This window comes from Corylus avellana, chromosome 9 (genome assembly GCF_965113065.1).
Source record: "Corylus avellana chromosome 9, dhCorAvel1.hap1.2, whole genome shotgun sequence".
NCBI classification, from domain to species: Eukaryota; Viridiplantae; Streptophyta; class Magnoliopsida; order Fagales; family Betulaceae; genus Corylus; species Corylus avellana.
Window position 1 is genome coordinate 11297843 of NC_142498.1, and position 12555 is coordinate 11310397.

The window sequence follows — 12555 nt, forward strand, 5'->3', positions numbered from 1 at the left end:
ACATTTATTGTTTTTGATCATTAATTTGTATTTGATATTTAGGGTTTTTGCATGTAACACTTCTAGAATGCATTTTGTTGAGGTTTTAGTGTGGCTATTTTTGTTGATTTGCAGTGGGTCATCCGTGGGATTCGTCCTTGTCATTTTTTTTGCATTGACTTGTTGTTGGTTGCTGATTTGTCCTTGTCATTTTTTTGGTATTGAAAGTTATTGGTTTCTGATAATGTTGTGGGAAAGTTGTCATATTGTTTGGTAATCTTGTCTTCTGATACTGAAGTGTGGCCCCCAAATACCATTTTCTTTGTCTGATCTAAAGTGTGGTCCCCTAGTTGGTGCTTGTGTTGGACACGTGATTGGCACTACGAAATGTAATACATTAAATGTAAGCGTGGTCCCCTTCCATTACTTTTGCATTATTTGGTTGCCGAGTTTAGGCAAATGCTATTGTCATTCTCCTCACCATCTCATCGCCATCTCCTCTCACTTTTTTTTATTTTTTTATTTTTTTTTTATCTTTTGTTTGTTTTTTTAAAAATCAAAATGTTGAAAGAGGGAAGATGGTGGGGAGATAGTGAGGGGAATGTATTGTAGCAACCCTCCTGATTTTAATAAGGACAAATAAAAATTAATATGGGCAGGAGATAAAAATTTGGGAAAACTTCACTAAATGTTGGTGAAGTTATTATTTTTTTAGGTGTCCAATAGATCTTCTAGATGGACAATATTGGGCTACTGCAATTTTGTAACTATAATTTTTGTACAAACTTACATGTCGGTTATATTATGAATAGCATGCCACATAATGTTTCATTTGATTAAGCAACAAAGTTTAAGAAATAAGAATAAGTTATTTAATAAGTGACATTATAAAGACCAACTAAACTACAATATTAGATTATGAAAAAGGAGTTGGTTTAGTCATTATTTTTGAATGGTTCTTTTTGCTTTTTGGTTGTGATGTGAGCTAAACAATTGAAAGTTGCTTTACCTTTTTTCCTTTTCCAACTATAATTGAATGTACAAACCGGTTTATATTATGAATACCATGTCACATAATGTTTCATGTGATTAAGCAACAAAGTTTAAGAAATAAGAATAAGTTATTTAATAAGTGACATTATAAAGACCAACTAAACTACCATATTAGATTATGAAAAAGGAGTTGGTTTGGTCATTCTTTTTGAACGGTTCTTTTTGCTTTTTGGTTGTGATGTGTGCTAAACAATTGAAAGTTGCTTTATCTTTTTTCCTTTTCCAACTATAATTGAATGTACAAACCGGTTTATATTATGAATGATTTTGTGTTGTATTGTATTATATATTTACAACTTTGTCCTTCTATTAGTGTTTTCTGTTGGTACATTTAAACTTGTCAATGTAATGAATGTGGCAGGACACATGATGGGGCCACACACTATGATGTTTGAGGTGCACCATGGGGGTACTTTTAATAGGCAACATAGGGTTCATTATGTTGGGGGCAATGTTAGTTATTACCCAGAGCCATATGATAGTTCTAAATTGAAATTTTCTGACATAGAGGATATATGTAAGACATATGGGTATAGGTCTGTGGACCTTGTTTATTACTGTGTACCAGGATATCCTTTAGAACAAGGGTTAAGACTTATGTCCTCTGACCACGATGTAACTGAAATGGTGGCAAACCATGTAGGTCATGATCTTGTTGTGTTGTATACAGTAATGTATGGTGTAGTAGATGTTGTTGTAGAAGGCGATGATGAAGAGGATTTAGAGTATGAGAGGACATTTGTGTTTAGGAATTATGCTTTTTGGGATTCAGTTCTTAGTGATGATACTGACTGTCTTGACTCGGATGAGGATAGTGCTCCTGCTTATAGGGACATGATGAGGGGGTTGGAAAGGATGAAGGTGCAGAGGTTGATGGGGATGACAATGATAAGCTTGGGGAAATGATGAGGATAATGATGAGGATCATGATGAGGATGATGATGCTGGAGAGAGTGATGCAGGTGGAAGTGATGGACAACATAGAGGTGGAGAAGAGATGGAAGAGAGGGAAGAGAGTGATGATAGTTCACACAGGGATGATAGTGATCAGCTTAGGTCACCACATGATAGTGGTGATGATAGTGCAGTGCCCTTCCGGAGGGATGTAACCAAAATGGTGCAGTTTGATTCTACTAATTTAAATAATCCTACATTGATTAAAGGGAATACATTTCACAATGCTTCTGAATTTAGAAAAGCAGTGAAACAGTACAATATTATAAGAGGGAAGGAGATTCAAGAGAAATGAGCTTAAAATGATTGTCATAGTTTGCAAAGACCCAAGGTGCAAGTATATGGTGTATGGGAGGCAGTTGAAAAATGAGATGACATTCCTTTTAGTGTCCATAAGGCCCAAACACACTTGCACTAGGAAGTACCAAAATCATATGGTCACTTCAACTTGGATTGCTGAGTGGTGTATGGATTCTTTTAGAGAGCAGCAAAACATGCCTATAGATTTGTTGCATAAAAAGGTGAAAAACAAATGGAATGTGGATGTCCATGTGAGTTCCTTGTATAGGGCAAGAAAAAAAGCAAGAGAAGCAATATATGGGAGATTGGATCAGCAGTACCATCGTTTGTGGGATTATTGCTCCATGGTTAGGAGCACTAATGTGGGCAGTTGTATGATTTTGATGGTTGAGAGACCAATGGCTGAGCTACCTTGCAGATTTTAAAGGCTTTATGTTTCATTGGCAGCCATGAAGAATGGATTTAAGGAAGGGTGTAGGCCTGTTATTGGTGTTGATGCATGTTTTCTAAAGGGTATGTATAAGGAGCAGCTAATGGCTGTTGTTGGTAGGGATGCCAACAACAACATGTACCCAATTGCAATGGCTGTGGTAGATTCTGAGACAAAAGATAGTTGGACATGATTCCTAGAGGCGCTTGTTACAGATCTTGGTCCAACTCGACATGGATGGACTTTTATTTCAGATTGACAAAAGGTAAATTAAGAATAAGTTATTATTCATATAAATTCAGAGTTTGGTGTAGTGCATGCAACTAATTATGTTTTCAAATATTGTGCAGGGCCTCATTCAAAGCCGAGAGCAAGTATGTCCGTAGTCCGAGCATCGTACGTGTGTTAGGCACTTGTACACGAATTTCAGAAGTGAAGGTCATCGGGGGGTGCTACTGAAAGACCTTCTATGGCAAGATGTTGTAGCATACACAAAGCCAGAGTTCTACAAAGTGATGGATGAGATAAAAAGAACTAGCAAGGATGCCCATGCATACCTGGAGAAAGTTGACCCCAACACATGGTGTAGGGGTTGGTTTAATACAAATGTCAAGTCTGGCCCTCTTACACAATAATACATGTGAGAGCTTCAATTCTTGGATCAAAAAGTTTCGTGACCAGACAATCTTGTCCATGTTGGAAGGAATTAGATGCAAGTTAATGAGAAGGTACGTGAGGAAGAAGGAGATGATCAATTCAATGGAGAAGGCCATAGGGCCAAAGATTAGAAAAAAACTTGAAAAGGAAGAGGATGAAGCCAGTTCTTGTTGTTGTACATATGCTGGACAAGGTATGTTTGAAGTTGAGTGCCTCAGGAGGAGGTTTGTTGTAGATATGGATGGTAGAACTTGTGGCCGCAGGAAATGGGATGTAACTGGTATCCCATGTTCTCATGCCATTTCAGCCATTTTACATCAAGGTGGAGATCCTAATGATTATCTAAGTCCATACTATAGCAAGGATATGTACTTGAAGTGCTATGACTACATTATCTACCCTGTGCCAAGTGAAGAGCAATGGCCTAGAAGTGTCCAACCTAACATTGAGCCACCCAAATCGAGAGTAACTCTTGGCAGACCAAAAAAACTCAGAAATAGGAGTGTTGAAGAACCAAGAAACCCTAGTGCAATCAGGAAGAGGGGGAAATAAGAATCAATGTGGGCACTGTCAAAAGTTTGGTCACAATAAGAGATCATGCGAAGCTAGGCTGCGACATGAGGAAAGAAGGGACCGCGCGAGACAATTTTACAAAGAGAATGCATCAATTGATTGGAGTTTGGATATGGTAAGTCACTTATGTAGTTTACTGTATTTATGGTCTGTTGATTAGTGTTTAATTGACTATATTTGTCAATAATTGTGTTGGTTTAGTTTGCTGTATTTACTATTTGTTGATTAGTGTTTAATTGACTATATTTGTCAACAATTGTGTTGGGTTTAGTTTGCTGTATTTACTATTTGTTGATTAGTGTTTAATTGACTATATTTGTCAACAATTGTGTTGGGTTTAGTTTACTGTATTTACTATATTGTTGTAGTTGGATGGATCTTCAACTGCCACCTCAGCAACCACCACCACAAGATCAAGAGTGAACACACCATCAAATGGTGCAAAAAGGGGAAAAGTTAACACACCATCAGTTGGTGCAAAAAGAGCAAGAGTGAATACACAATCACAGCCTGCACCAGAGACTCCATCACAATATGCACCAGAGCCTCCATCACATCTTGCATCACAACCTGCACCAGAGCCTCCATCACAGCCTGCATCCCAGCCTGCCCTAGAGCCTGCCAGAGTAGTACCTTCTTCATCCCATCAAGCCAGAACAGTTAACAGGGCAGCAACACATTATGCATGGAGACCAAATGTGAGTAATTTTTCATTTTTCATATTCGGTGATTTTTCATATTAACCCCAACTTTACTGGCCTGATGGTATACCTATATTGTAGGCTAAATCCATATTTGGTCATAAGCAGAAGACAACTGTAGGATTGGCTACAAGGACTAGGGAGGGTGGTAGGTTAAGGGAGCATGTTGGGAGTAAGAGACAACCTACCAACCAGAAGCTTATTGTTGATTTGACTGGGGACCCTGCTGGCCCCCCCTAATTCCAGGTGGTGGACCCGTATGCTCTTGGGGTCCTCCTCGAGTTGGTGGTATAACATATAGAACTGCCCTACCAGATTTTGACATACAGAAGGGTAAGGGGACAACTGCTGACAACCCTCCGCCAGGTTTTGGGGACCATGTTCGAAGAATGAATAAGGGGAAAGAGAAGTCCACCACAGTAGTGAAGGGCAAATGGAAGAAGAAAATGTGGGAACTATGACTTATTGTTGAGAACTTTTTGTGTTTGACCGCCTAATGGTTGTGTTTCATTGTAATGGATGAAGTGAAAATGATGTAGATGTATACTTTTGGGAACATTTAGAAACTATGTGACTTATGGATTCACCATTTTGTAACTATTATGCTGAAATTGTTGACTAGTTGGATGATTGACAAGTTCCTTAGTGGAATTGCATCATAGTTGTATTTATATTTTGTAATGTAAATTGTAATGGATGAAGTGAAAATGGTGTAGATGTATACTTTTGGGAACATTTACAAACTATGTGACGTGTGGATTCACCATTATGTAACTATTATGCTGAAATTGTTCACTAGTTGGATGATTGAGAAGTTCCTTAATGGAATTGCATCATGGCTTAGAAGCCATGATGTTTGTTGATTAGTGTGTCCATATTCAGGTTTTTTGAGCTTGTTTTGACGATATACTCTTTTATAGCACATTTAAACTTGTCATGCATGTTTCCCATGATTGGAAACTCTCTTAGAATATAATGCAATATGTTTGTGAGTGTTGGACTCTGATAAGCATCCAGGTCAAATGCAATATTTTATGTAACAAGCATTCTCTAATTTTAGGATGGCTGCTATAGGTTATTCACTTGCTATTGTCATTTAAAATTATGGGTTTACGAGCATGTTACAAACTTTATACCTAACTTGTGAAATTCTCCATTGTTGAAATTGACAGACATCAAATTTAATAGAGGACTCAATTCTGTGAACAAATCCCAAAAATAGCTTGTTAATTTGTACCAACAAAATTCATACAAAGCATTCCAAAACATTCCAAATATTCCAAATTCAACAAAATTCATACAAAAAAACATTACAAAATAAAACATAACCATAAGTTTGATAGGCTGATAGCAGTTGGATTGGATTAATAAGTGACGACAACAAAAACATGCAAATTCAATTGTCTTCTTCATCTGGTCAACATCAGCCTTGATGCAAGTCCATTAGAAGAAAATAGATAAACCATCATTACAGCAATAAGACACAAACAACATGCAAGTGCAACTTGGAACTTCAGCTGCAAGCCGTTATACTTATTCTTCTGCCTTTCAAGTTTAAGTGCGAAATTAGCAGCATCAATTTCCATTTTCGACTTGATCTGAGCAATTTCAATCTTGCATTTGAAGACTTTCATTGCTCTTTCAGACTTCAAATCTTACTGCCACTCTATCAACATCGACATCACTTGATCACAGCACACACAAATGTCTGGTTCAACCCATTTAAAGAAATTGCAACCAAGATTTTTTTCATTCTGTATAATCACACAATTAGGGTCTAACCCATTACTAAAACAGCAAAAATTATATTTCTATTCAAATAAAATTCCTAAACAATAAACTTACCACATAATTTACACACGCATAAAACCTCTTGCCATTATTTTTAGTTGTGGAAGCTGTTTTGATCACGGTTTTGCTCCCACATTTGCAAATCGGATGGCTCAATCCTGAATTGCTTACCTCACCCTCGGAGTACTCCATCTTTCACCGTCGTAATCGTGGGACTCCTTCACCGTCTTGAGCTCGTCACTGGCAGAGGAGAATGAGTGTGGGTCGTGGTCTTCAGCTGCTGCAAAACCCAAGCTTTGCAATTGCGATTTCCTCAGAAGGGTGGAAGCCGTGGGTTGCGGTTGCGATTTGTTCAAATTTGCAGTGGTTCTTCATGTGCGTCGCCCGTCAGTGTTGCAAACAATCAACGAGTTCGATTTTGGCCGGCAAATCGAGTGGCCATTTAAGTTAGTAAGGGTGAGGGAGTATGAGGGTATAATGGGTAGTTCGGGTGAAAAAAGTCACGTGCAAGTCACGTGTTTCATTTTCCGTTTGGGGTTAACGATTGATTTAGATGGAAGGGTCCAAATTGAGAGCAATTTAAAGTTCAGGAGACTAAATTGAGAGATTTTGAAGTTCAGGGGGGGTATTTCAAAACGGGTGGAAGTTTGGGGGTCCTTAGTGAAGTTTCCATTAACAAATATGATGACCTTTGGTAATAAGCATGTAAAAGACATTTTATATGTTATATACTCAAATCATTTAATAAGTGAATATAACATATATTCATTACAAACACTTGAATGTCAACATATATATAAAATCATAAGGATTCAGGACACAATCCCCAACATATTGTGTTAAACAACTTGAGGTCTAAACTAGAATTTTCACATCTTACAAAGTACACAGAGGACAAAAATGTAAAAAGAGATATGAGTCAAGACTCATGAGATCACATACGGGATCAACTTCTATATGAAGTATACGGGATCAGTGCAGCATCATGTATTGAATGATATAAGTAGTTGAGAAAGTCGCTGATCGCCACAAATCAATCAACAAAATATGAATTCATATAAATTTAAAGTTCCCATTACATTGACCAGAAGCAATGTAGTCATATTTAGGTACGTTTACTTCGACGTAAAATGGTTTCCGTCGGAAAGTATTTTCAGGAAAGCCATTTTCCTTGAAAATGTTTTCGACATTACTGCGTTTACCGTGCATACGAAAAATAATTTTTTTTAATATTTTTTTATATATATTTTTTTCCAATAAGGTCCCCGTCGGGACCTACATGGGACTTATTTGAGACCCCGCAGGGACCTGCTCGGGACCCGGCCAGGACTTGACTGGGACTTGACCGGGACTTGCCTGAAACCCCTCCGAGACCTGCTCGGTCCTTAACCAGGACCCCGCTGGGACTTGACCGGGACCTGCCTGGAACTTGCCCGGGACCCCACTAGGACTTGACCTGGACTCGCCTGGGACTGGGACCCGCCTAGGACCTGACTGGGCAAGTCCAGGGCGGGTCTTGGGCAGGTCCGGTCAAGTCACGGGCGGGTCCCGGGCGGGTCCCGGTCAGGTCCTGGGCGGGTCCCGGTCAAGACCCGGGTGGGTCCCGGTCAAGTCCCGGGCGGGTCCCGGTCAGGTCCCGATCAGGTCTTGGGAAGGTCCGGGTGGGTCCCGTTCAAGTTCGGTCAGGTCCTGAGCTGGTCCTCGAGCAGTCCCGAGTGGGTCTTGGGCAAGTCTCGGTGAGGTTTTGGGCAGGTCTTGGTAAGGTCCATCGATTTAAGAATGAGATGCTCATAGTGGGAAAATAGTTTACGGTTTTCAAACCGTAAACCATTTTCCGAAAATTAAAGAAGAATTTTCGATCAAAAGGAAAATATTTTCCGTTAACTAATATTTTACATTGAAGTAAACACCGTAAAATGTGGAAATCATTTTCTTGAAACCATTTTACGTCGAAGTAAACGGAGCCTTAATACCTTCATACGTTTCAATGTTTGACGAGTGTTCCGTAAAATTTTTTAAAACTCTCTTCATTTTTCAAATATTGAAAACTCTTCTCAAAACTAGTTAACCAATTGGATTCTCAAAACTCAAAATACTTGAAAAAAAAAAAAATTAACATAACCAGTGAACGAAAATGAAATTAGCAAGTTGAGTTGACCTATATATATATATACTCATACCTCGACACGCGACATGATCCGATTTAAGAGAATCTCCGAGAATCCTTGGTCCATTTTTGAATGTGCTAAAAAGTGTTGGTGTTCAACAATAGCGTCTGTATATACTCATACCTCGACACGCGACATGATCCGATTTAAAGAGAATCTCTGAAAACCCTTGGTCCATTTTTGAATATGCTGAAAAGTGTTGGTGTTCAACAATAGCGTCTGTTCCATTAGCAAATGAAGAAAAAGTCAATGTACAATTTGTGGTTTGGTCGTGTTGCTTGTTGACCCTTGAGAGCTTCAATTTTCAAACTGTTGACCTTTTCCATTTTCATTGCCACATTTCAAACTTTGAATTGCGTACATTATGGGTTTGATAATTAATTGGAAAGGCCCCCCTCAGCTCTCTTTTTATCTCTCTCCGTCTCCCACACAACCTGCATTCTCACTCTTTCTTCTCTCTCGCGCGACCCCTCTCTTCCCCGCCAGCCACCCAATAATTCGCCGTTGAAACAAGGTGAATATTTTTGCTCTTTTCTTTTGCTTTGATATATATTTTTTATAATTCGAATAGGGTAATAGCTGCATACATATACGTGTGTATTTACTTTTTGTTCAGATTAAAGATCAACAACTAAACACGAAAAGAATTGTGTTCTTGCTGTATTTAGTTATTTGTTTATAAAGCAATACTAATGAAAATCAAGCATTATAAGTAATTTACTACAAATTTTATAATTAGTATGAAGCATAAACATCTACATGCTATAATTTTAATTGTGCACCACAAAATAGGAGCTAACAAAAAGACCCGCAATTAAAAAGACATCACAATCCCCTGTGAAAAAAAAAAATTATTTGTGGAGTCGAAAATAAAGATATAAAATTCCTATCAAGATAACTGAAAATTCCAACAAATAAAAACCCTAATGAACCTACAAGAAGGATAAAGGCCCAATAGAAATTAAATGTTTTTTGAGACCCCGTTATAAGTTCTATCCACATATGTTTTGATCGCCAATTCATACTAGTTGCATTTTATTGAAATTGAGAGAATAATCCAAAATTAATTTTGCTTTTTTTGTGTGTTTCCAAAGTAATATCATCAACTAGTACTATTCGGATGTGAACTTTTAGAATAATGCTACAAGTTCTCATTGTGCCACTTTTGTGTCTTTCCAAAAAGTATGTGGCTCTCAAAAATCACCGTTAGGCTTGTGATTGATTATTATTAGATTTTGATCAATTGATGATTTCAAAAGCTACCTCATTTTTTGAGTGACACAAGAAAGGCTTCTACAATTACTCGAACTTTTAGGAGTAATTCATCGAATTGCTTAGATCTAAAATAATAACCACCACTTATAGATATCTACATATGGATACATTAACTTTACATTTCCCGATTTATTTCAAATAGATATAATTCATTTCCGTGCATATCATGTTTGCCATTTTCTTAGGGGTTTAATACAGCAAGTGCACCAAAAAATTACTAAAAATTTGTAAAGTTACTTGAATTGAAAATACAAACAAGTGGCCATCATCTTTGTTAATTTAGTCATAGATTGCACTTTGAAAAACTTAAAAGGGGAACTTGATATGGTTTTAACTAACTTTATTAGAGTTTTGGAAGATTGTAAATAAGTTTTTTTTTTTTTTTTTTTTTTTACTTATTATAAAAGCAGATATCCAAGATATTATCTAGGATTGGCAAGAAGAATACGAAGGAACATATATGATGACAGAATCAAGTAATAGCAATCAAACATCATCTATCAATATTAGAGATGTAACAGAAGTAGTATTTTCGATTCAAGAAAAGCTTTGCCAAAAGTCTCCAATACCATCTAAATGTTCTATATTTAGAGTCCCAGAGCAACTACGTAGGCACAATAAAAAGGTTTTCAAGCCAATGTTGGTTTCGATTGGTCCATTTCACCACGGGAAGGAGAAGCTACAATCAATGCAAAAAATTAAGTTATGGTATTTGCATTGCATTCTCAATCGAGCACCAACTAGGAAAACTACCTTGAAGTGCTTTGTAGAAGCTATTGGAAGAATTGAGGAAGAATGCTGTGCATGTTATGAAGGAGAAATTTGTTTTGCTGAAAAGAATTTCATAGAGATGATGGTGGTTGATGGTTGCTTTATTATTGAATTCTTTCGCAAAGCTTCAAATGAGTTGCAACGAGACGAGGAAGACCCCGTATTCAATATGCCATGGATGAAATGGCGATTATTAAATGATCTATATCTACTTGAGAATCAGCTTCCTTGGCGCGCACTTGACTGTTTGTTCAACTTGACCAAATCAGGTGCTGAACAGAGGTCCCTACCTAATCTTGTCCGTTTGTTTCTCCCATTTGAATGGTCCCCTCATGATAACCTCAAACACGAGCATATACTTGATTACATACGAAACTCCTTAATTGGAACTTGTACAGTAACACCCATTGATGCTAGAGTAATCTTGCATCCGGATCAGATTCCATCTGTGACAGAACTTGTGCAAACTGGAGTTAGATTCAAAGTTGGAAATTACAGAAACTATGGTCCGCTCAATGTAACTTTTAAAGATGGAGTGATGACAATCCCACAGAGGTTTGTTTCAGAGGAGAATGAATATGTGCTCAGAAACCTCATCGCATTTGAACAATGTGATCCAAGCAACGACTATAAAATCACCTCTTATGCTAAGCTATTGGATGACCTTATTAACACTAGTCAAGATGTAAATTTTCTCAAACACCAAGGAATTCTAAAAGTCAATTTGAGCAGCGAGGACGTAGCAAGTTTCTTCAACAGGATTTATAGGGATGCTGCAATCCACGGTGTTTTCCTTTACTCGGATCTCTACCATGAAGTGAATGCATATTGTAGGTGTCATCGGAACATATGGCAAGCAACTTTAAGGCGCGATTATTTTAACAATCCATGGACGAGTTTGTCTGTCATGGCTGCAATCACAATTCTAGTTTTTAGCTTTTTACAAACCCTTTTTTCTATCCTCTCTTACTGTCAATGCACCTCTTAGATCAATTAAGTAATTGTAAGCAAATCTCTATGTGTGTTTCTCTCAATAAATGAATCAAATTAATTTTGGATCGAGGTGATCTTGCATTCCTTTAGCCGACCTAGGAAAAGAAATAATCACAATTTGCGCTACCACTTAAATAATAATAGTAATAATTATAATAATAAAGATGTCAAGTTGTAATTGGAGTTTTCTATATGCACTTATAAACCCTAGTCTTACCTAGTAAAAAACCGTTGTGAGACTTAAGACTCTGAGCACCTTGATAATCAACATACTCAATGTGGAAAATCTACCCACTCAATGTGAAATTAACTTACTGAGGTATTGCATAGCCTCCTTCCTATTTAGCCTTGCCAACACAATATGCAACTTTTTTCGCACAAAAATCAAATTAAACTGTTGGGAGGAGAAACACCAAGAGAGTCAAACAAAAGTAAGTTAATATAACGTGTTAGGACACCACTTCCAGTTAGGCTTGGGTCCACTTATGTATATTAAGTACTATTTTTCTTTATATTTTTTCAATGTAGGATACAAACCTCACAAGTGCATGCACAACAAATCTCTCGGAATCAAACTAAACGCGTCAAACCAAGACACTGATATCAGCAGCAGCAGAAGCAAAGCAAGAGAGTCAAACAAGAGTAAGTTAATATAGATATTAGGAGACTACTTCTAGCCCAACAGCCTAAGCTAATGGACTTGGTCCACTTATCCACTTATATATATATTAAGCACTCTTTCTCTTTATATTTTCTAAATGTGAGATACAAACCTCACGAGTGAATGAATAGTATAGACAAAATAAACAGCCCTATATCAACAGAGTTTTGTTTTTTTTTGTTTTTTTGCTTTAATTATAACCAGAATTAATAGCTAACAATAGAATCAGCCTCTCCTTTATGATTCTAA

General features: G+C 37.3%; 1 protein-coding gene and 1 pseudogene across 1 annotated transcript; both read left to right on the forward strand.

Moving 5' to 3' along the window:
* Positions 1-2669: 2669 nt before the first annotated feature.
* Positions 2670-5108, forward strand: LOC148583689 (uncharacterized; annotated as a pseudogene).
* A 5233-nt stretch (positions 5109-10341) lies between these two features.
* On the forward strand, positions 10342-11640 carry LOC132190899 (UPF0481 protein At3g47200-like). Its single transcript, XM_059605922.2, has one exon. It carries the CDS (start codon positions 10342-10344, stop codon positions 11638-11640), a length of 1299 nt encoding a protein of 432 aa, XP_059461905.2.
* The last annotated feature ends 915 nt before the right edge of the window (positions 11641-12555 follow it).